The sequence below is a fragment of the Pteropus alecto genome, unplaced genomic scaffold (assembly GCF_000325575.1).
Source record: "Pteropus alecto unplaced genomic scaffold, ASM32557v1 scaffold67, whole genome shotgun sequence".
Taxonomy (NCBI): Eukaryota; Metazoa; Chordata; class Mammalia; order Chiroptera; family Pteropodidae; genus Pteropus; species Pteropus alecto.
In genome coordinates, this window is record NW_006441061.1 from 3,212,730 (window position 1) to 3,233,166 (window position 20,437).

At 51.6% G+C, this 20,437-nt stretch overlaps 1 protein-coding gene across 1 annotated transcript in view; it reads left to right on the forward strand.

The window, feature by feature from the left end:
- The window catches only part of RALGPS1 (Ral GEF with PH domain and SH3 binding motif 1), a 229,692-nt gene that overhangs the window by 54,568 nt on the left and 154,687 nt on the right, over positions 1–20,437 (forward strand). Inside the window, exon 5 of the mRNA XM_025051195.1 lies at positions 17,102–17,185. Within this exon, the coding sequence (XP_024906963.1) occupies positions 17,102–17,185 (84 nt within the window). The remainder of the gene's footprint in view (positions 1–17,101; positions 17,186–20,437) is intronic.

The window sequence follows — 20,437 nt, forward strand, 5'->3', positions numbered from 1 at the left end:
GGTTGGGTTGGGAGCACGACTTGGGCACGTGGCCAGAATGTGCCTAGGTTGAAACCTTGGCCTTGCCACGTGCTGCTGTGTGTCCTCACGCAGTTCGCTCCTCTGAGTCCCTGAAGCTCAGAGAGCGGCCTTCCCGGCTTGAAAGCTCCATGCTCTGGAGCAGATGTTGTCCAGGGTGCCTGTGTGGTGAGCTGCGACTCCCTTAACCTCTGCCCTTCCTACTTCCCTGACGGATTAGCCCTGATTTTGTTGAAATTAACTGCTGACCTCTCCGGAAGAAGTGGGGAAGCAAAGCTGCACATGAGGAATGTCAACAGATTCTGGGAACGGCCAGAGTCGGAAGCCATGCTGCTGGTCTATGGTTCCTGGCTCCCTGGATTCCTGCCTGATCATTTCCCTAGGAGAGGGGCTCCCCTCCCCCCCGTCCCCCCCCATCCTTTCCTTCACTGAGGCCACCCAGGCCGATGGACGGTGAGAACGGAGCAGTGAGACACCAGGTGAGTCAGGGTGTTTTCAGTTTTGAGTTAACAGAAAACAGCTCGAGCTAGCTTGACAAAAGGGGAATTTGCCAACAAAGAGGGGAATTTTCTGTGAGCCTCAGGGTGTCTCGTGGGCCTGGAAGCCTGGCCACCTGGCCGGACACTAGCCTGTCATCTCTGTCCTCTGTCCTCCCTCGCGCCTCTTTCCTGGGCTTCCTCTGACCCCCGGTAGGCCAGCGGGCGCAAGAAGGCTGCGCAGGCTCCTGAGTCCTAGAGGCTGATTCTTCTCTCTCTCCCTCAGTCCAGATTCCAGATATGCACGCAAGGATCAGGTTCCTGTCATTCAGGGTGACTACCCCTGTCGTGGGGGTGAGGGCAAGGTGCGGTTCTTAGACAGACGGAAGCGGTCAAAAGCTGGGCAGACACTCCCCAGATGCCAGTTTTTCAGTGTGCCCTTGTCCTAATATGTCATTTGCCTCTTGGGGACCTTCTGTCCCTGAGACGCTGCTCTGCTCCAGTCAGTGCCTTTCGTGTTCATATCGTGCAGGCTTCTGAGCGGATTCCGATGGGGGGAGGGCTGGGGAGGAATCGCTTGAGTGACTGATGCCGCCTGCAAATTAATGCCCCTAGATGTCCATGTTTAGACGGCCTTTATCTACCCACGGCTTAGGGCAGACGTGGGAACACTTGGCCGTTAGGAAGTGAGCTTTACATGTTTATCTGGGAGTAGGAAAGACCCGTCCTGCAGGCGCGCACTCTGCGAGTTCGTAACCCTGGCCGTGGTCTCTGATGTGAGTCCTTGAGACGAACGTTGGCCTATGCAGGGACCCAGGCAGCCCGCGGAGGCTCCCGCAGACCTCCACTAGGGTGCAAGGGGTCCCAGAGCCACCTCGGTCCCTTCCCTCCAGCGGCTTGACATTGGCTGGGCCACGCGCATGTCTGCCCCAGTGGCTGGGGACGTGTGTGGAAGTATCCTTTCTCTGGACGCTCAGAATTCAGTAGGGTGTATTATACAAGTTATATGTGCAACTGGAAAAAGCCTGACTGCATTTTAAATCGTTTATTTGTATCTGGCTGATATTTAAAAAGCCATTTGACTAGGTTTGTACCTGCATGCAATTGAGACAGTTAGGTCAACTCTCCCTCCCACTCCAAGATGTTTAAAAAAAAAAAAAACTAACACTGTTTAATAGCATCTTGCATGCCAAGATTTAGTCTGGATGTCAGAGCATAAAAATGGGTTTGTATGTAATGGGAAGATGAACAGGCAGCCTCCCCCATCTCCGGCCCCCCTCACAGACTGGTCCTGGCAGCCCCTTCCTGCCTGTAAATACTTGGGGTTGCCTCACTGGCATGTCAGTGTGGGGAGAAGCAGCCAGATGATTTTACGGTCCATAAATGCAAGCACCAGACGTGCTCCGAAATTCATTAGTGTTTGTTTGCTCGTCATTACAAATGTCTGTGGTGTTTGCCCTCCGACTAGACTGGCGGACAGGCAGGGCCCGACCAGGGCGGGGAGGGCTCCGAAGCCCTGGCTCTTGGGAAATGGGAGTTTAAAGCAGACGTTTAACTTATGGCTGGAGATTGTTTCTCTCTCCGGAGTACAGGTCTTGAAAGTTTGACTCTTTAGATGTAGATCGGCGTTTCCTTCAGTGGAAAATATGAGGCACTTGGAGAAAACCTGCTCAGGAGAAGGGTTGTGATTCTCTCCGCCCCGCCCCCCGCAGTATAGATAAACTTTGGGGAGGGCGGGCCCCTCGAAATGTTCTGCCCAGACGCTTCTCTGTGCGGCGGGGGCTGCACCAGCCTTGCCCTGCTTTGCACCCCACCCCGCTCCTCAGCCGCCCTTCCCTCCTCTGGGCCCCGGAGCACTCAGGGCCCAGACTGTGGCCAGCCCCTGCCCGTATCCTCACAAGGTCCGCTTCAGACCCCAGGTGACCCTGCGAGGTGACGGTGAGGCTGCGGGAGGCTCTAAGCCGCCGCCCTCTGATGTGGGTGGAGGTGGTCAGAGCAGGGCTGAGCGTCTCAGCTGCGTATGCTGAAGTCGAGGTTTGGGCGGCCCGTGAGGTCCGATCAGCATCTGGAGGAAGGCTGATGTGCAAGGGGGCCAGATGTCTGAGTCTCCGAGTGGAGTTATAGATGCCGGTGTAATTAGCGGAGAGCTCTTCCAAAGGGCCTTCCTAGGGCCTGCCGTGCATTCCCGGGGCCTGCGCGCAGCGGTGGCCCCCGTGCTTGTTCAGTCGTCCCACACGTATTGACTATGTGTGAGGTTCCCTGCCTGGCGTTTCAGGCACTCAGGGATGAAGGAGAAATTCCTGGTCTAATGGGAAAGGTAAGAATTTGTACGAAGAATTACCAAGGCCACACTGTAGGGGACAGACTGAGTGCCGTCCAGGAGGGAAGCCAATGCTTCTCGCTGTGGATGACGGGCAAAGCATCCTGGAGGGTCCTGTTTGCTCGTGGCCTGGAAAGGTTGTTATGAGTTCGACACAGGCAAGGGCGTTCTGGGTGGAGGGAACAGCTTGGGCACAGGTAAGGCAGTCGAGAAGTAAGTAGCCGTGTACAGGGACCGGTGAGCAGATTAGTTTGGCTGGAGCAAAGGGGAGGTGACGGGCACTGTGGAAAACTGGAGCATAGAGGGGGTCCCTCTGTGCAGGCCTGGAGTGCCATGCCCGGGCTCGTGGGGCTGGATCCTCTGGCAGAGCTGCGCGTCCTTCAAGAAGCTGAGCAAGCAGCAGCCAACGTGCGACAGGCCCCGTGGCCACAGCGCGCCCCCAGCCAAACCCCTGATTCTTTCCCCAGAATCCTGCTGTGTGTCCCATCCCTGGATGACACACCTGCCCGCCCAGTCAGGCCAGAAATGTGGCATCTGTCCTCAGTGACTCCTCTCTCTCCCACATTCTCTACTCCTAGTCGGTCCCTGCACCCTGCCTCCCCCCACTCCACCTCCCTCGGTCCCCAGTGCCACCTCCCAGCTCAGGCTGCCCCCTCACTTCCTCCTCAGTTTACGTGCTTGTCTCCTGGGTGGCACCTCACACCCACTCTGCCCCATCCTGCTCTGTCACTCACCTTGCAGTTTTTAAATCTCTATCCACATCACTGATCTTTAGCATTTCCAATGGTTCCCAGTGCCCTGCAGATCAGCTGCAGGTCTGGAAGATGGGTGTGTGGGCCTGGGGAGACCTGGTTTATCCCTCCTCCCCCCCCCAGCCCTTTGGCCCCTGCTGCCCACTGCTCCGCTTCACCTTGTCTGGCTTCCTCGCAGGTCCTCGGCTCTCCCGCCAGGCCTGTGCGCTGGCCGTTCGCCGGCTGGCATGCCCGCCCTCCGTGCCCCTCTCCTCATCTGGCTCACCGCTAGCCCCCCGCTTCTCAGCGAAGCCACCCCCTGTCACGCTCCCTCTTCACATTCTAAGTCCTTAGGCACTTAGTAACACGTTCATAATTAACATCTGCCTCCATGGGAAGGCAGATGCTCTGGTCACTGCTCCGTCCCCCAGGCCTTGCACAGTGCTGGGCACAGGGGTGGCACGCCATGCAGCCTGGCTGGGTTATACTGGTTAGATGGGGCTGGAGACGGAGCTGAGGAGCTGGCTGGGCTTGAGGTTGAGATTGAAGCCATGGTCTCACACCTTGTCTTCCATAGGTGGTTTCACACCGTCAGAGGCTAGTGGCTCCAGTGTCTGAAAGCTTTCCTCATACTTTTAATTTAAATAAGTATCTCTATATAGATCAAACATTCGAAAGGTTGGTTTTTCTTTTTAGCCTTTCAGGAGAGGAAATAGGTCTAAAGAACCATTCCTCCTGGTCTGCTTGTGATCATCGGGCAGTTCAAATGTCAGAACAGCCAGCTGTGTAGCCATTGCTGGAATTTATCAAAAGTCTATCACCCACCCCCCTGAAATTCTGATCTCTCCAGGGGCTTGTGATAAAAAACCAAGTTACCGGGGGGTTGGGGGAAGACTCAGGGTGACGTGTTGAGCGAAACTATTATTTTGACGAATGAAAACTTTCCCTGTGGCCCCTCCTGCAGCCCCATCTTGCTCCATACTGCAGTCAGGCCGGACTCTGCAGGGAGGGGGCGTGGGGGGGTATCCTGAGGGCTGGGACAGCCTCGAGCCTCCGAGCAACCTCCAGGCTCATCATCTTCTGCAGCTCCCCCTGCCCCTTAGCCTTTTCTGAGTGAAGACTGTCGACAACCTGGCCCCTGTTTGGTTACCTTACTTTGCAACTCAGTGTTCCTCTAGGATCTTTTTGTATTAAAAACTCAGGCTCCGGGGTCTGCCACTTGCTACCTAGACGAACTTGCATAAATCATTCATTCGTGAGCCTCAGTTTTGTCATCTGCAAAATGGGATCGCAAAATCTACTTCGTGATCTCTTTGAGGCTTAAGCAAAACAAAGTAGGTAAAAGCACATTGTACAGTACCTAGAATATAGGAAGCATGCAGTAACTGTTCTCTTCCTTGCCTGTCTTTTCGTTCATTTTATAACCTCTATGGTGCCATCTACTTTGTAGATGCTCAGTCAGTATTGTTCAAAATGTTGGCAGAAAATCACAGTGATGATTCTTAGCCAGGTTGAGAGCCCAGTGGTTCAGAGCCTGGGTTTTGGAGTCCTGCAGACCTCTGGGTTCGAATCCCCATTTTGTGACTTGCTGCATGACCTTGGGTGAGTTCATTACTCCCTCTGAATCTCAGTTTTACTTATCTGTGAACCGCGGGCAGCAGTAGGGCTTCCTGACGGACGCTGTCCTTGTAAGGTTGGGCAGCATAAAGTAAGAAACATGGCCTGATGCTCGGCACACAGTAAGCAGTCTGTCCCCTGCATCTGCCGTCGTCGGTTATTGTTATTATTTTCAGCCTGGATACAGGACCGAGCTCCTGTGGAAGGACCCTGCTCACCGCCTGCCTCCCCAAGTGGGAAGGAGGCGGGACCGGCGGCCGGCCGACTCAGCGCGTTCCCACTGTGTTCTCTTCCTGTCTGGTGAGAGTTGAAGCCGTACGGTTCGGGTCTCAGCCTCCCTAGATGGGTCCCAGGTGTAAGGGGACTAATACTGCCTCTCTGGTGTCTGGCCGGCCGGTTGTGACCGCTCCTGGCCTGTAGACCTTCCGAGACTGGCTCTTTTGGGGAAGACGGGAAAGATGTGGGGCGCTTCGTGTGTGCTTCCTGTTTTGTCTCTCTCCCCCCGAGTTCCTTTCCCGCCGCAGACAGCTTGCCATCCACGGCGGGGCCCTCACGCCCCTCACGCCCCTCCCCCCGCCCTGCGCCACCTGGACGGGACCCCAGTTCCGCCTCAGCAGAGCCTGGTCCCGCCTGCGGTTCCACCCTCTGCCCTTGGACACCTTTCTCTTCTCTCCTTCTTCCCTTCCCTTCCTCTCCTTCCTCCTTCCCCCTCCCCTCCCCTTTCTTCTGCTCCTTCCCCTTTTCTCTTTCTGGAACCCGCGTTTCCCATGGTCGTGGTCCGTGGTCATTTGTGTGTTTTCTGTTTGTCAGCCCCCTCCTGCCTCCTGCCCCAGCAGACGGTCACGGCCGCCTCATCCCGGTGGAACAGCGCAGCTCTCCGAAGCCCCCCACTCCTTCTCGACTGTGTCCCTTTGACTGTGTCCTTTAGGCATCACCACCTTTCCACGCCCCCTCAGAGCAGCTGAACGAAGAAAACCACTACAGTCGTGCAGTTTCCAGGGACAGGTCTTCCTTAATAGTGTTTTGGATGGAAAGCCATACATATCCCTCTGCTTCTCTTTGGCTCACAGAATGAGAGAACTGGGGGGGCCTTAAAGACCATTCAGTGCCACTATGTTTTACAGACAGGAAACTGAGCCCCCATAGAGGGAAGGACTGACCCAAAGCCTCAAAGCGGGCTTAGGGCACAGCCGAGATTAGAACCTAGGACTCCTGACAAGGACGTCTCCATAAAACCATGACGTTGCCCATGTCAATTGCATGTGTATTTCTCCAGCTTATTAAGAAGACCTTTTTATTCCAGTGCTCTGTAACCTGAATCCCTTAACAGTTGCTGCTGGATCTACCTAACCCATTAGTGACAGTGGGTTTGAGGGGGGCAGGGGAGTGGAGGTGGGGACAGACTTTAAGTAATGGGGACAGAAAGAACCTAGGTCAGTCACCTGCGAGTTCATCACCTGTCCAGTCTTCCTGCTGCTTCTGGCCGACCTGACTCTGGTTTTCAGCTGTCCGCCTTGGCTCCCCACCTCGCCCTGGCTCTGCCCGTGGGACTTCTTAACTTGTCTTTGGTTCTCCTGCCCGACCCCTTCTTTCAGTCATTTCAGTATCGTGCCTTGTGCATCTTTAGAGCTGTGTTTTCCAGATGGCGGCCGCGTGTGGCTATGGACGCCTGAAATGCGGCTGGCTGATCCCAATCGAGGTGTCGTGAGTGTAAAAAGCACCCGATTTCAGTGACTTAGGACAAAAAAGGATGTAAACTACCTCATCAATAATCGATTACATTTTATAGTGATGACAGGTCGAAAAGATAATATGTGGCATATATCGAGTTAAAGAAAATAGATTATTAAATTTTGTCTGCTTTTCCCCATTTTTTTAGTGTGGCAGTTAGAAAATTTAAAACATGTGGCTTCACTATATTTCCGTTGTCCAGCACTGGGTTATGGCTCCTGGGCCTTTCTCAGCCAGTGGTCCATGAGAGAATTAAGCCTGATACTGTCCGTGCTCAGGAGAATCCGGGAAGGCGCTCACATCATCCTCTGTGTTCTGCGGTTCGGATAAGGAGCTCCCCTGAGGAAGGCCATACCTCCTGTTGTTTATCGTCCTGTGTAGTGATGGCGTTTGGTTTGCGATTGATGTTACTAAGCTTCTAAGAAGTTTTTTTTTTAAAATCTTAAACGAATGTTGCGTTTTGCTAATTACCTTTCAGGATCTGAGAAGATCATATCACTTTTCTTTCTTTGATTTATTGAGGTGCTGCTATTATATTAAAATTTTCATACCATTAGCTTATTCTTATATTTCTTAGACCTGCTAGGTCATATAGGATGATTCTTTTTCCCCCTTGTTCTGTACTTGTTAGCATTTGTGGCTTCTTTCCATCACTTTTTATGCTCTGGAATAAATTATTTAGTATAAGAATTAGGTGTTCTTTAAAAGCCCAGGAGGACTCACTGGTAAAATGACGTGTCCCTGGAAGCTCCGAGTTAACTTTTCCAGCTTCTGACGTGGTATTTAGCATACTCACCAGACACAGAAAAGTGTATTCGGCCAAAAAAAATGGAAGGTAGCACGAAGACTAGGTTGGAGCCTGCATCTTCCCATGAAGCAGAAATTTTACTTCGTGTTCCCAGCAGTGTTCAGGGTGACCCTGCAGTACGTGAAGATCAAGGTTAAGAAGGATCGAATCGTGCTGAAAAAACGTGATGACCAAATTTAAACGGCAATGGAAACAGTGAGCCGCAGATTAGCTGTTGCCGAGAGCCAAAGTAGAATTAAGAGGCAAGCTAAAATTTTCTCGTAGAGCTCAGAGGAAAAACGGAGGAGATGAATGTGATGAATCGTTTCTAGGAGAGGCCGTGTGTGTATCATAGGAATCCTACAAAAGGGAAGATGGGCAGACGTGAGAAAATGTAACGTAGTTAGGACAAAAGCAGGTTATAAAACCATCGGTACAGTGCGAGCTCAGTTTTCGAGACAGCGAGTGAGTGTGTGTGCACGTGTGAGCACGCGCCTGCCGCTGTGAGTGGGGAGTGGAGACAGAGGCGCTCTGTGGCCAAGGGCCCAGGCTCCGACACCAACAGGCCTGCTGGGTTTGGAACGTGGCTCTCACGTTGACCACATCTGAGGTTTTGAGCAAACTACATAATGTTCCAACTAAGCTTTTATTCCCTCACCTCTAAAAAGGGCCAGTAATTATATCTGATAGGGTCGTGAGGATTCAGTGAGCAGTGGATGAGTGTACGTTGCTTGGCACTTAGTAAGTGCTCAGTAAATGTTAGCGATCGTGGTTATTTTCATTATTATGGACCAAAATGTAAACTCTGGTTTTCTCTGGGTATTAGGCTAATGGTGATTTAAATGTTCCTCTGTAGGTTTTTTGCATTATCCAAGTTTTCCATAATGAACACCTATTAGATCCCTAATCAAAAAAAAAAAACCAGTGTAATCTTTTCTACAAGAGAACATCTGAATGATGTTATTTAGAAAAAAAATATTTCTCAGTAATATGGAGAAAGAGACTCGAGCCTTGTCCCCAGGGTCAGAGTGGAGAAGGGGGAGTGGCTCCGTGGGGCTCGTGCGGGGCTTGGGACTCTGGGCGAGCTGGACTGCCGGTGGCTGCTCTCCATTCTGTTCCTGGGCCCTTTCCCTGTCACATGGACGGAAGGCTGTTCGCAGTGATGCGGTTGGCCGCTGCCCGGCGTTGACAGCTGGTTCTAATTGTGCAGAGCTGCACAGTACTAGGGCTGGAAAGGGAATGTTTTGGGAAATTTGCATCATCTTCATGATCCCAAGTCTACATGTTTCCTGAGCAGACAGTAGTTTAGGGATTTGCTGAAACAGTAGTGGCTGTAATGGAGTTGCCTTTCTATAGAAACTAGGATGTCTGAAAGCTGAGAAAGATGAATTACTTCTGTTTACTCCGTGGCCTCCCCCTCATCACACATCCTGACTCCACAGAAGGGGGCCCTTTGTCCCCAGTGACTCTTATGTTGTCCAGCCAGGGGTCCTGAGCCTTGTGGAGGCCCTCCTGTTCATTCCCGCCTGGGCCCTGCCTCCTCCCTTTCTCCACACACACTGCTGCTAGCAGGTGTTTATTTTAAATTACTGACGTGAATTGCTCTCGCATGAGAAGGCTGTAGTACCCGTATGTGAGATTACAGCACAGACTCGATCATAGGCCAGCATGAGAGCACGTCATGGGTCTGGACCTTTCTGCCACTCGCTGGCTCGTGCCGTCAGGGCAGTGAAACCTGCCTCGCACACAGCACGAGGCTTCTGGGAGCGGCCTGCTCAGAGTAAAGCCCAGTTCTTACCTGCCCTCAAGGCCGGGCTATGACCTAGCCTCCCCACCTCCTTCCTTCCCCACCACCGCTCCTCCCACCAACCCCCACCTCGCCGATCTCAGACTCCACGTGTGGCGACTCAGGGTCTTTGTACTCACGCGCCCTCCTTCCTGGCACCCTCTGCCCAGTACTTAGAGCTTGCTGCCTCATCTTATTTGTATTTCCATTCCAGTGTCAGTTTATCAGCCAGGCCTCCTGAGGCATTGCCTCTAGATATTCCATTCCTTCCCCCTGATTAATACTTCTTCAGAGGATTCATCATCATCTGACTTATTACAGTATCTCATCTGCATGTTTGTTTTGCTCATTCCCATATTTCCTAAAACGTACTGTAACTCTGGTAAAGACATGAATGTCGACGTGTCTTATAAACTGTCAATTACTGTTGTCCCTTTTCTCCCTCCCACCCTCCCTCCCTCCCTCCCTGTCTCTCTCCCCCGACCTCCCTCCCTCCCTCCCTCTCTCCCTCCCTCTCTCCCTTCCTTCCTTCCTTCCTTCTCCTTTCTTATCCTTTCCTCTCTTCCATCATCACCATCATCAGCAGCCGCAGCCAGGAAAGAGCTAAAGACATCACAAGCCACTGACAGCCACTCAGAAGGCTTGGCTCTAGGAAATAGCTTTTAGGACTTCAGCCTTGGGGAACAAAGCAGGAAAGCGCAGTTGTCCTTTGTTGCTTTGAGTTATGGCAATTTATGTTCCTGTGTGTCTCCCCCTCGGGACAGACACTGAGCTCCCCAAGGCCTCCTGGGACATCGTGGACCTGCCCCGGCCCAGTGCCTGGCCCTTAGCCGGCTGCTTTCCGTCACTCCTTCCCTCCCTCCCTCCCTCCCTTTCTACCCGCTTCCTTCCTTTCTTCCATCCTTCCTCTCTTTCCTTGCTGCCTGTCTCCTTTTGCCTTTTCCTCCTTCCCTTTTCTGTTCCTTCCATTTTCCTTTGCCGCTGGTTTTCTCCCGGTGGGGGTTTACGCAGCTCCTGCCATGAGCCCCAGGAAGCGTGTTAGCCTCCGCCGCTTTGCGCTGTAGGACGGGCTTGTTTCCCCCGGGGGCCCAGCCGGTCACGATTTTCACATGGTTACTCCTTCAGAAGGTACGAAGCATCTAGTGGTCGTGGGGAAACGATCTTTATTTATAAATGTTGACACTGACAGGTTATAAGCAGGTTATAAAAGTTTTGTATATTTCTGAGTATTTACCCAGCTTCGAAAATTTAATTTTAGAAGGAGGACAGTATGTAGTATTGTAACATGTCATCTATTAAAAGTTGTTTCAAAGTGATCCTGTACCCGATAATCCAGTAGCACAGAAGAGCTTATGAGCAAAGGCTTGACCCTCGCCCCAGTCCCCTCCCCAGAGGTAAATGCTTTAAACCGTTTCTCTTGTGGTGACTTTCGGAGCTTTATTCGGTGCACCGAAACCTCGATTTCTAGCGTCAGCGGCTCTCGGCTCTCCACAGTGTTTCCCGACCAACCGCTCACTTCCTCTGCTGCTCCTCCCCTTCTCCACGTGCCGCCTCCTTCAGCCAGCTGTCCTTTTTCATTGTCAAAATAATGAAATTAACATTCTGACATTCTGCGGCTGCAACCAAGTCCGCCGCACGTTTCCTTAGGCTGACTCTGAAAGTCGAAAACCAGCAAACAGCATTTATTTTTATTATGGCTGTGTAAATACTATTGAGTGCCATGCTAAGCAGTGTGCCAGGGTGAGGATGCTGTTTGACTCTCTAACGACCCCGGACCCTGGGCGATTCAAGGGGGAATATGCGTCAAGGACCCACAGAGTCTCTCTTTTTTTAATCCATCAACTGCCTAATATCGGAATGTATATGCATATGTAATATTTAAATGGATCCAGCTATTAACACATACTTAAACATAAATATATGCTATTTAAATGTACATGTATTTAAATACATGTATGTTTTAATATATACACACAGGCATTTTGGTTTTTGTTTTTCTTAGAGATTATAATTTTTTTTTCTGTTATTATTCACCTTCATTGTGTCCGCAAACTTTTTCAAGCTTTATATTTTCATTTCTTGTCCTATTTTTAATTACGTTGACGTGTCTCCCCTCAGGGCCCCTCGTCTGCCCCAGTTTGAATAGTTAGTTGTTCTTACCCTTCTGCACAGCTGTCATTGTGGGCCTTCCCTTCACGCTATGGTTGGACCGTTCCTTTTTTTTTTTTTTAAGTCGTATTTATTGAGGTTTAATTTCATCTAGTAAGATTCACCCTTTTTAGTGAACGGTTCAGTGAGTTTTGATAAATGTATACTCTCACGTGTCTACCGCAATCCAGAGAGAGAACTCTGTTACTTCAGAACTTCCCTGGGCCCCACCGTCGTCAATTTGCTTGTTGTCCCCAAGTCCCTGGCAGCCAGTGTGATCTAATTTCTGTCCCTGTAGTTTTTACTTTTCTCAGAATGTCGTGTAAATGGAATCATCTAATATGTTTGTATCGGTTTCTTTCAGTTAGCATAAAACTTTTGACATTCATCCGTGCCGATGCATGTATCAGTAGTTATTCCTTTTTTATTGCTGAGCAGTATTTGATTGTGTCCATCCCTTCACCAGTTGATGGAAATCTGGCTTGTTTCTATTTGGTGGAAATTGAGAACGAAGCCGCCATAAATATGCACTCGTATTTTTTTGCATGGACAGGTGTTCACATTAGTGAGATGGCTGGGTCATCTGGTAAGTGCAAGTTGAGATGGTAAGAAACTGCTGAACTGCTTTCCCAAATTGTCCTATCATTTTTCACACCCAGTAGCGAGGTACGAGAGCCCCGAAAGGCCTTACTCCTTAGTCACACCCGCCCCCCACCCAGAGCTGGCGCTGCCTTTGCCCACTGCCCCGTGGGACTCCCATTCCCCGGGGTGTTTTCAGAACTCCTTCGACTGAGCGTGTGATGGTCCCACCAGTTCTGAAGATTCCTCCAAAGGATAAGATGGGAGGCGTGGGGAGAAGCACGGAGGGAGGAGGGAGGAGAAAAGGTTGCCATTGAGCAGAATAGTAATATGGTGTTGGTGGCTGCCAGCCTGGCGGTGGTCCCTGGGGCCAGATCCGGTGACCTTTCCGTGAGGCGCTGCAGCTTCCCTGTGGCCCGTTTTAGGGACGTGATTTGGAGACGATGGCCATCAGGGGGAAGTGTGTGTGTGGAAGTGCCACGTGTTAGCACAAGACTCCGGTGGCCCAGAAGCCCGGATCCTGTGGGGCCCTCGGAGAACTGGTCCCACTCCTCAGGTCTCTGCCTCACTGACCCTGGACATGGTCAGGGTCAAGCCTTTCTCAGGCCCCTTCTGGGCATCTGACTCCCAGACCCCTAAGCACAAAGCTGGCAGCTGCTGGGGATGCTCCTGGCAGCGTGGCCCAGAGAAGCTTTGCAGGGTGAGCTAAAACCAGTGGTGACTTTTGCTGTCACCTAGGAATGCTTGCCGAAGGGAGTATTAAGACAAAGTTGTTTTTGCGTCAATTAGGGATTTTTTTTCCATAGACAGTTTCTTTGTAATAAACATTCTCCTTTGACTGTCAGAATGGACGTCTAAACGTATCTCATGTCGTTATGTGCTTTTTATTTAAGGTAGGTGGTCAGGCACCCTTCTGGTCTGGGCCTGCTGATTTCGAGGCGCCCGTGGGATGCCAAGGAAGGTGTGGCCAGGAGGTAGCTGTTGTCCCAGCTGGAGCTCGGGAGAGAAGGTTGGGCTGTACGTGGACACGTGGTGGAAGCCACAGCAGTACACGTGATCTTGCAGGGAGGAACATAGACACAGAAGAGTACAGAAGACCACCCTAAACAGACTTAGGAGCAGGCGGGGGACACGTGTCAGAAAAGAAGAACAGCCACTGGAAAATAAGGCTGAGAATGGGCGGGCCTGAGAGGCGAGACGGCAGCCAGGGGAGCACAGGGCGAAGGGAAGGGCAGGGAGTGAAAACTACGGCGGAGGAAGTTGTCACTGTACAGGAAGGGACGGTTTCCGTGGAGCAGGAGGTGGAGGGAGGCGGAGAGCGGAGCGGGTCGGAACCCAGAACCCGGAGAACCGACAGCCCTGTCGGGAAATTCACCGCTGAGGGGAGGGAGACAGTGAGCAGGAGCTGGGAGAGGCAGGAGGTCTAGAAAAGATGTCATTTGCTGTTACTGTCATTATTATCTTCGTCACCATTATTATTATTAATCGGAGAGGCGTATGCACGTTAAAATGCTAAGAAGCGGGAAGAAGAAATTGGTGAGGAGGAGGCTGAAGATACAGGGATGAAGTGGGCATCGGAGCGAGGCCTCTGAGCAGGGGGAGGGGAGGAGACCCAGGCTGCAGTGGACAGTGGGGCCTGAGAGGATAGGGCCAGGAGAGGAGAGGGGACAGGTGCATCTGTCCATCTGTGGCAGAAAGGTTTCTTCTCACATCTCTTTTTGTCTCTGATGAACCTGGAAAACATCCAGGTGACGGAGGAGAGGTCCCCGAAGAAGCCGGCACAGGACAGTGCAGGCGCCCGTTCTCCTTCGCATCCAGGTGACCTCAGCAGAGGACTCGGAGCCGAGGAGATCCTGGGCACGGTCGGGGGTCCCTGAGCGCAGCCCGGGGACAGCCGAGTGGCCCCTCGATGATGCAGAGCCACCAGCGCCTTACCAGCCGAAACCTGCCCTGTCGCCTCTGGTCAATTTTAACTTAATTGCGCTCCAAGCAGTTCCATAGCATGGACCTCTTTTAGGCATTAGTGACTGGAAGAGTTTTGTTCTGTTAGCTCACATTTTCCAAACCCACTTCACACAGATGGAATCTCTCGTAATCCTGCAAGGCCAAACACTGAAGAGGAACAGTGCCAAGGACTTGTTGTAGTGTAGATAGAGTGATCTTATTTCTTTTGACATCTTGATGAATCTTTCTGCACTGAAACTGGGCGATTTCAACACCGAGGACCACTCATCCTCCATTCATTCAGCAAATGCTGCTGGCGTCTGCCGTGAGCCAGGCCTGTGTCCTGCACGTCACCTCTTTTCTCAGGCTCTCTTTTGGTCTCTGCCACAATTCTGCGTAGTTACTGTCAGCATCCCTGTTATCGTCAGCGATGAGACTGCCGCCCGAGGTCGCCCAGGAATTAAGTGACAGGGCTGGAATCTGGAGCAAGATCTTTGGCTTTTAAGTCCTTTGCTCCTTCCATTTCATCAAGAAACCTCTTCAACGACGTTTGACTCTGTCGAGGTTTTAGTTTTAAATGTCGCAAGCCTTCCTCTGCAGAAGCTTCCGTAGGGTACCGTCTGAACCCAAGAACTGCATGTACAGATATTGAGTCAGGGTTTGGAAATGTTCAAGTCGAGTAAACTCAGGCAGATGTATTAAGTACCTGCTTTGGTTCCTGCCTGCATGACATTGGTAAAACGAAAGGGAGATGATAGTAAGTTTTTAAATAATTCAAGACAGCACCAAGACTGTGGTGTGGGAGGAAGAAGAGGATGTTTAGAGTGGGAGCCGAGTCTCATAGCAGCGTGACCCTGGGAAGCGGTGGCGAGACAGCCTTTATCACGCACTTGCATGCGCAGCTGATGTGCAGAGGACCAGGATCTGACCCAGTCTGTCTAACCGGAAGGCCCTTCTGCTCCCTTTAGGATGCCTTCCTGTGTTACTTACGGCGTGGAAATAGGACCACAGATTCTGAATTAAACGTAGACGCATACACACATCTACGCATATGTATGTGTATATGATTTTTGCTCTTTATTAAGCATTCAGGAAAAAACTAAGGGGCAACTCTCAGCCAGAAATTGGGCAACAGCCGTGCCTCAGTCCTTGAATATCAGTTTTGAGAATTCTCTTTTATATCTGATTATAACCCATACCTTTCCAGGACTGGCTTTGGGATTATCAGGGGAGAAGGTTCTTGTCTTCACAATTAAACCTCAAACGGGCAATAATAGATATTTGCAAAATGATTAAAATACGTGTTCTAAAGGTGGGGAGGGGAGGGAGAAGGACTGTCACTGAGTTAGGTCAAATATGTATTTGAAAACAGACACAAATATACATTTTCAGAACAAGGAAAAGCGTAGTAAACAGAGGTAAATTCCATCTCTCAAAGAGATTCGTGTGTACTTTTGAAAAGAAGTTGAGTCTAAGTATTTATTCATGAAAATGGATAATACCGAGCCCTTTTCCTCTTGGTTAAAATGGGTGTGGTGAGGATTACACGAGATGACAGGTGCAGTGCCTCGTCCAGCGCCTGACGCATGGGGGATTCTTGATAAAACGGCAGCATTAGTCAACATCATCGCCATTACTGTTATTTGGGGTCTACATTGTGAGGGCGCGAAGGACGTGGAAGGGTCAAGGGTGGTTGTGTTTTCTCATGTGAGCGACTGGGAGGGTGACGATGATGCCATTTACAGAAGCGAGGCAGCCAGGAAGTGCAGCTGTTTCTTAGCTCCTGGTTGGTTCCCAGTCATTCTCAAGTCCGGGTCATTCATTTGTATCCAGAGCTGCCCATCACTCTTGGCCAGGCTTCCCACCAGTGCTTGTCTGCGGTGCATAGTGGGTCTCAAGATGCATTCGAAGGGCCCAGCACGTCGGGCACAACTGCTCAGCCAACATGTGTTGTCTCTGGCCATTCCCACTGCCCTCCCCAACCTCCTGGTAGACCCTGGTTTGTGTCTGTGCCGGCCGGCGGGCAGCTGGCTCTCACAAAAGAGCTTATAAAAGTTCCAGGTGTGTGCCAAATAATTTTATTAGTAATACGAAGGCCCAATATCAATCAAAAGGAGGTCTTTGAACTTAGGGGCAGAAACCTTTAAAATCTGCCTTCCCTCCATTCTATAGGGCTCCCCAGGGCACAAGCTGGGAATGCTGGGTGTTTAGATAGTGGCTTTTCCTTGCTCCTTTATCTAACCCCCCAAGCAGTCGCATTAGATGCCCGTTATCCCCTTGGATAGGAACCAGCCTCGCCAATAGGTAAATTTAGGTAATTCGATCAAATTATAACGCTAAAGCTGTTGGGAAAGAAGAGGCAAGGCCCTGAAAACGATGTTCAGGGGGCCCTCCCCTCCGGCCCCCTCTCGGTTGTATGGGAGATGGGAGGGGCCCACTTCAGGAAGGAACCCGAGGTAATTCCAGAGGCTTCTCTGATGGCTGTGGGCTGGGACTGAGACTTTTCCTGACTCTGGGAATGGAGGATGTCACATAGTTGACGAAATCTGAGAGTCTGCAGCCAGATTGAAGTTTTAAGTTTGCCTATTGGGGGAATGAGTCCCACTAGTGAAAACATTGTGTCCCCTCTCAGACCATGTGCATTAAGAAGGGACTTCTGGTTCTAGTGGCAGTGGTAGGATTAAGACTGTTTTGACACAGAAGTCCTGGGAAACGGGGCTGGGGTTGTGGAGAAGGTATCCCACGTCTCCTCCTCACTCCTGGGGGTGGGGGTCCTCCCAGGAAGCACCTCCACCTGTCGGCTCAGCCCTTCTCCCGGAAGAGGGGGATCCTCGCCCACCCTGGCGAAGATACAGATGGCCAAGGTTCAGCCCTTCCCCACCTCCCGTCCACAGTCAGCTAGATGCTCCCGGTGTGCTTGTGTCCCATTAGAATCGCTGCTGAAATGGACTCTTTGCTTCCTAGGAACTAGCCAGCTGTGGATGGAGTAAGAAGGAGAAACATAGTCTCGCCCCGAACGTTGTGGCCTTTACCCGGAGGTTTAACCAGGTAAGCAACACCCCTTGCATGTGCCTGTCCAGTAAGTAAGGATGTCCCCCGTGGGCTGGGAGCCCTGCCAGGGGTCAGTCCCAGGCACCTAGCTCCAGGGCCAGACCCTGTTCCTGATCCCGCCACCCTCAGGAACGGCTGTGTATCGCAGTCCTTTTTGTCACCCAGCAGGCGAAACTGAATCCATCTTTGCTGGATTTAATTGATTCCGTGGCTTCCAATTCCCTATAAGCTAGGGTGCAAGCACCTTGATTGCTCTGCAGGGTCCTGCACAGTGGATCTGCTCCATCCACCCCTCCAGCTCATCTCTTGTCCCTCCGCCCTGCTCTGCGGGTTTCGGCCACCCTGGCCTTCTCTCTCTTTCCTGATGCACCATATCCTGTCCCATCATGCTTGGCGGTCTTCTCAGCTCAGAATTCTTCGTTCCCGTTCAGTCCCCGATCGGAACTCAGCTCGAATGGCACTTCCTCGAGGGGTCTTTTGTGAATCCTCAGCCCGTTTAGGGTCTCCCCATGTGGCCCTTTACTCATCTGTCCTCATTTTGCGTGACCCTTCAGTCTCCATCCTCCTCGCCAGCCTGTGGGCTCCAGGAGGGCAGGAATCATGTCTGCCTTGTTCATCACTGTGCCCCCCACGGCCTTGCTCAGCCTCAGGCATGCCACCGACCCTCAGTACATACAGGTGCAGCGAGTGAATGAGGTGCTCAGGAAACACGTCTTGAATTGAATTTCTTTGAATTCCTGGTCACCAGCTCCACACGTACTGCTGTAAATCAGCCTGGTCTAACTGAACCTTTGCTCCGGGAATGAAGATCTGCACCCCTGCTTGTTGGACTGATAGCAGGGACGTGGGCCCACTGAGTGGGGAGGGCTTCTCATTGCTCAGCCAGACCTGCCAGAACGTGATCTTGGTGGAAAGGACCCCGCACGACCCCCTTGGACAGAACAAACCCCACAGGGGTGCCGTCGGTAGTTTTCCTTGTTGTTCTGGTTTCACTTGAGGGCATTGGCCTAGAGGTTACGTAACCTGCGTGACTGGACCTCTGGGTGATGGGCCTGGGTTCCCGTGGGCCTTCTCTGCAGCTGGGCCCTCCCTCGGAAATGCCAGGTCCTGTGCCTCACCATTACTCAGCCCTCCCCAGGCTTCCGCAGCCTCGGCCTCCACCCCAGATGCAGCAGGAGCCTCGGATCTGGAGGCACCAGCCTGTGGTCCTAAGATCAAGGCTGGAGTTAGCATTACTGCTGTTTTATGAGATATAACAGGAACTAAGAAAGGCCTAGATCCAGCTGTGGTAGGGACTGCACATCGTTTGTTTTGGAAAGGGACGTTCTGAAACCTTTGGTTTCTTTTTTCTTTCTTTTCAAAATCTTTCACTTTTCAACCAAGCTTAGTCTTTAAAAACAACAACAACAACAAAAAACCCAGAACAAAACAAAACAAAACAAAAACAGATGCGCACACACTATCAGGGGATTCATAGTTTCCTTAGCAAAACTATGTGACTAGGAGCCAGCTCCGTCCCACCTCTGACCAGCCGCAGAGCTCCCAGAGGAGGGCTGCTGGGGGTCCTGATGTCATCTGTTTTGCACGCGGAGGCCAGGTCAGCTTGGCAGAGGGCGGTGTGGCTTGCTCTGTGAACAGTCGCAGTGTGTCCGGATCAGACCAGTGAAGCGAGCCAGAGTAAAGTCAGTCACGTTTTCCCAAACAATGCTCTGAGAAATGGTCTTTCTGCCAGCCTGTCAGCTACACAGAGGGAGCAGCTCCTGGACACAATCCTGGTGGCTCCGGTTTGTAAACTGGCCAGCGGCCAGGCCTGGTCTGCCACTGGAGCTGCTTTCTCCGAGATGAATCGATTGGCCTCCTTTCCTGGCAGACTTCCACATGTAAGAGCACGGCTCCTCGTCAGACCCAGATAAAGGAAAGCAGGTCACTTACCTTCCGAGCCACAGTTTCCTTATCTGTAAATGAGAACAGTGACAGTATTCACCTTGCATGGTTGTTATCAAAATGAAATGAAGTGGCATGTGGGGCGGTCTTAGCACGGTGTCTGGTATGTAGTAAGCATCCGAATGTTCGAGGGGGAAAAGAAGGGGAAATGTGCTGATCAGCGGATTGGAACAGTTTACCAGGGGATTTGAGGTTCCTTGTGGCCAAACCAGAAACTCAGTGGCCAGTGGCCTCATCAGGCCCTGTGGGCTTGCCTGCTTCTCCATGGGGCCTGAGTCCCTTGGGATTGGTTCCTAGAATGGCCGAGACGGGAGCCTGGCCAAGGTCACTAAGGGTCTGTCATGGGCCAGGCTTATGTCCCGGCCCCAAGGAGTTCAGCATAAAGCACAGAGGTTCCCCACTTTTCTTGGCTCATGTGTTTTTATTTATTAGAATCTGACAAATCGTATATGAACCTGCCTCCAGATAAGTGCACACATATGTAATTTTACATTTAATTTAATTTTAATGAGTTTGCTGCCCCCCACACTGAAGCTTGTGCACAAACACTGTAGGGGTCTCTGGACAGCAGGCTAAGAAGCTGTGGTTACAGGAAATCAAACAGACCTGGGTTTACATCGTAGCTCTGCAGCTGGTTAGCTGTATGATCTTGGGCTGTCTTTCAGCCCCTCGCCTTCCTCGTGTAATCATTTCAAGTGGTTTTGGAAGATTTAATGAGACTCCTGGATGTAAAAGGTCTAGCTCAGCACTTGCCACACAGTAAACAGTCAAGGTTAGCTTTAACCAAAAGGTGCAGGGGAGTGGGAACTGCGGGCTGGAAGAAGTTGAGGCTCGGGCCTAATTGCTGGCGGATGTTGAGATCGTGTCCTGAAGATGCTGAATAATTAGAAAGAGAGGAAGAGGGAATTGGGAGGCCTTGGTCCCAGTGCAGACACTGCTGCTACTTTGCTTTGAGGCCTTGGGCAAGTCTCCTCCTCTCTCTGGGTCCCTGACAATTATATACTAATGGAGATCAGGCAGGGCCAAAAGGTTCCCAGGATCTTTCCCTGGAGGACCGCTTTAACTGTTCCCGTGGACTCCTATATACATAGTCATAGCTCCTAGTGACAGAAACCCCAGCTCAAAGTCGCCTCAGTGGCTATGGAACGAAGTCCAGGGAGTGACTGGACTTTACGTGTTGGGAGGGCACTTGGGCCGCACCAGCCGGCCTAGGCACCCATCTCTGGCTTCTGCGCCGGCTCCCTCCCAGGCGGCCGTCTCCTCCGTGGTTGCGAAGCAGCTGCCAGCAGCCCCCGGCCCGTCCCA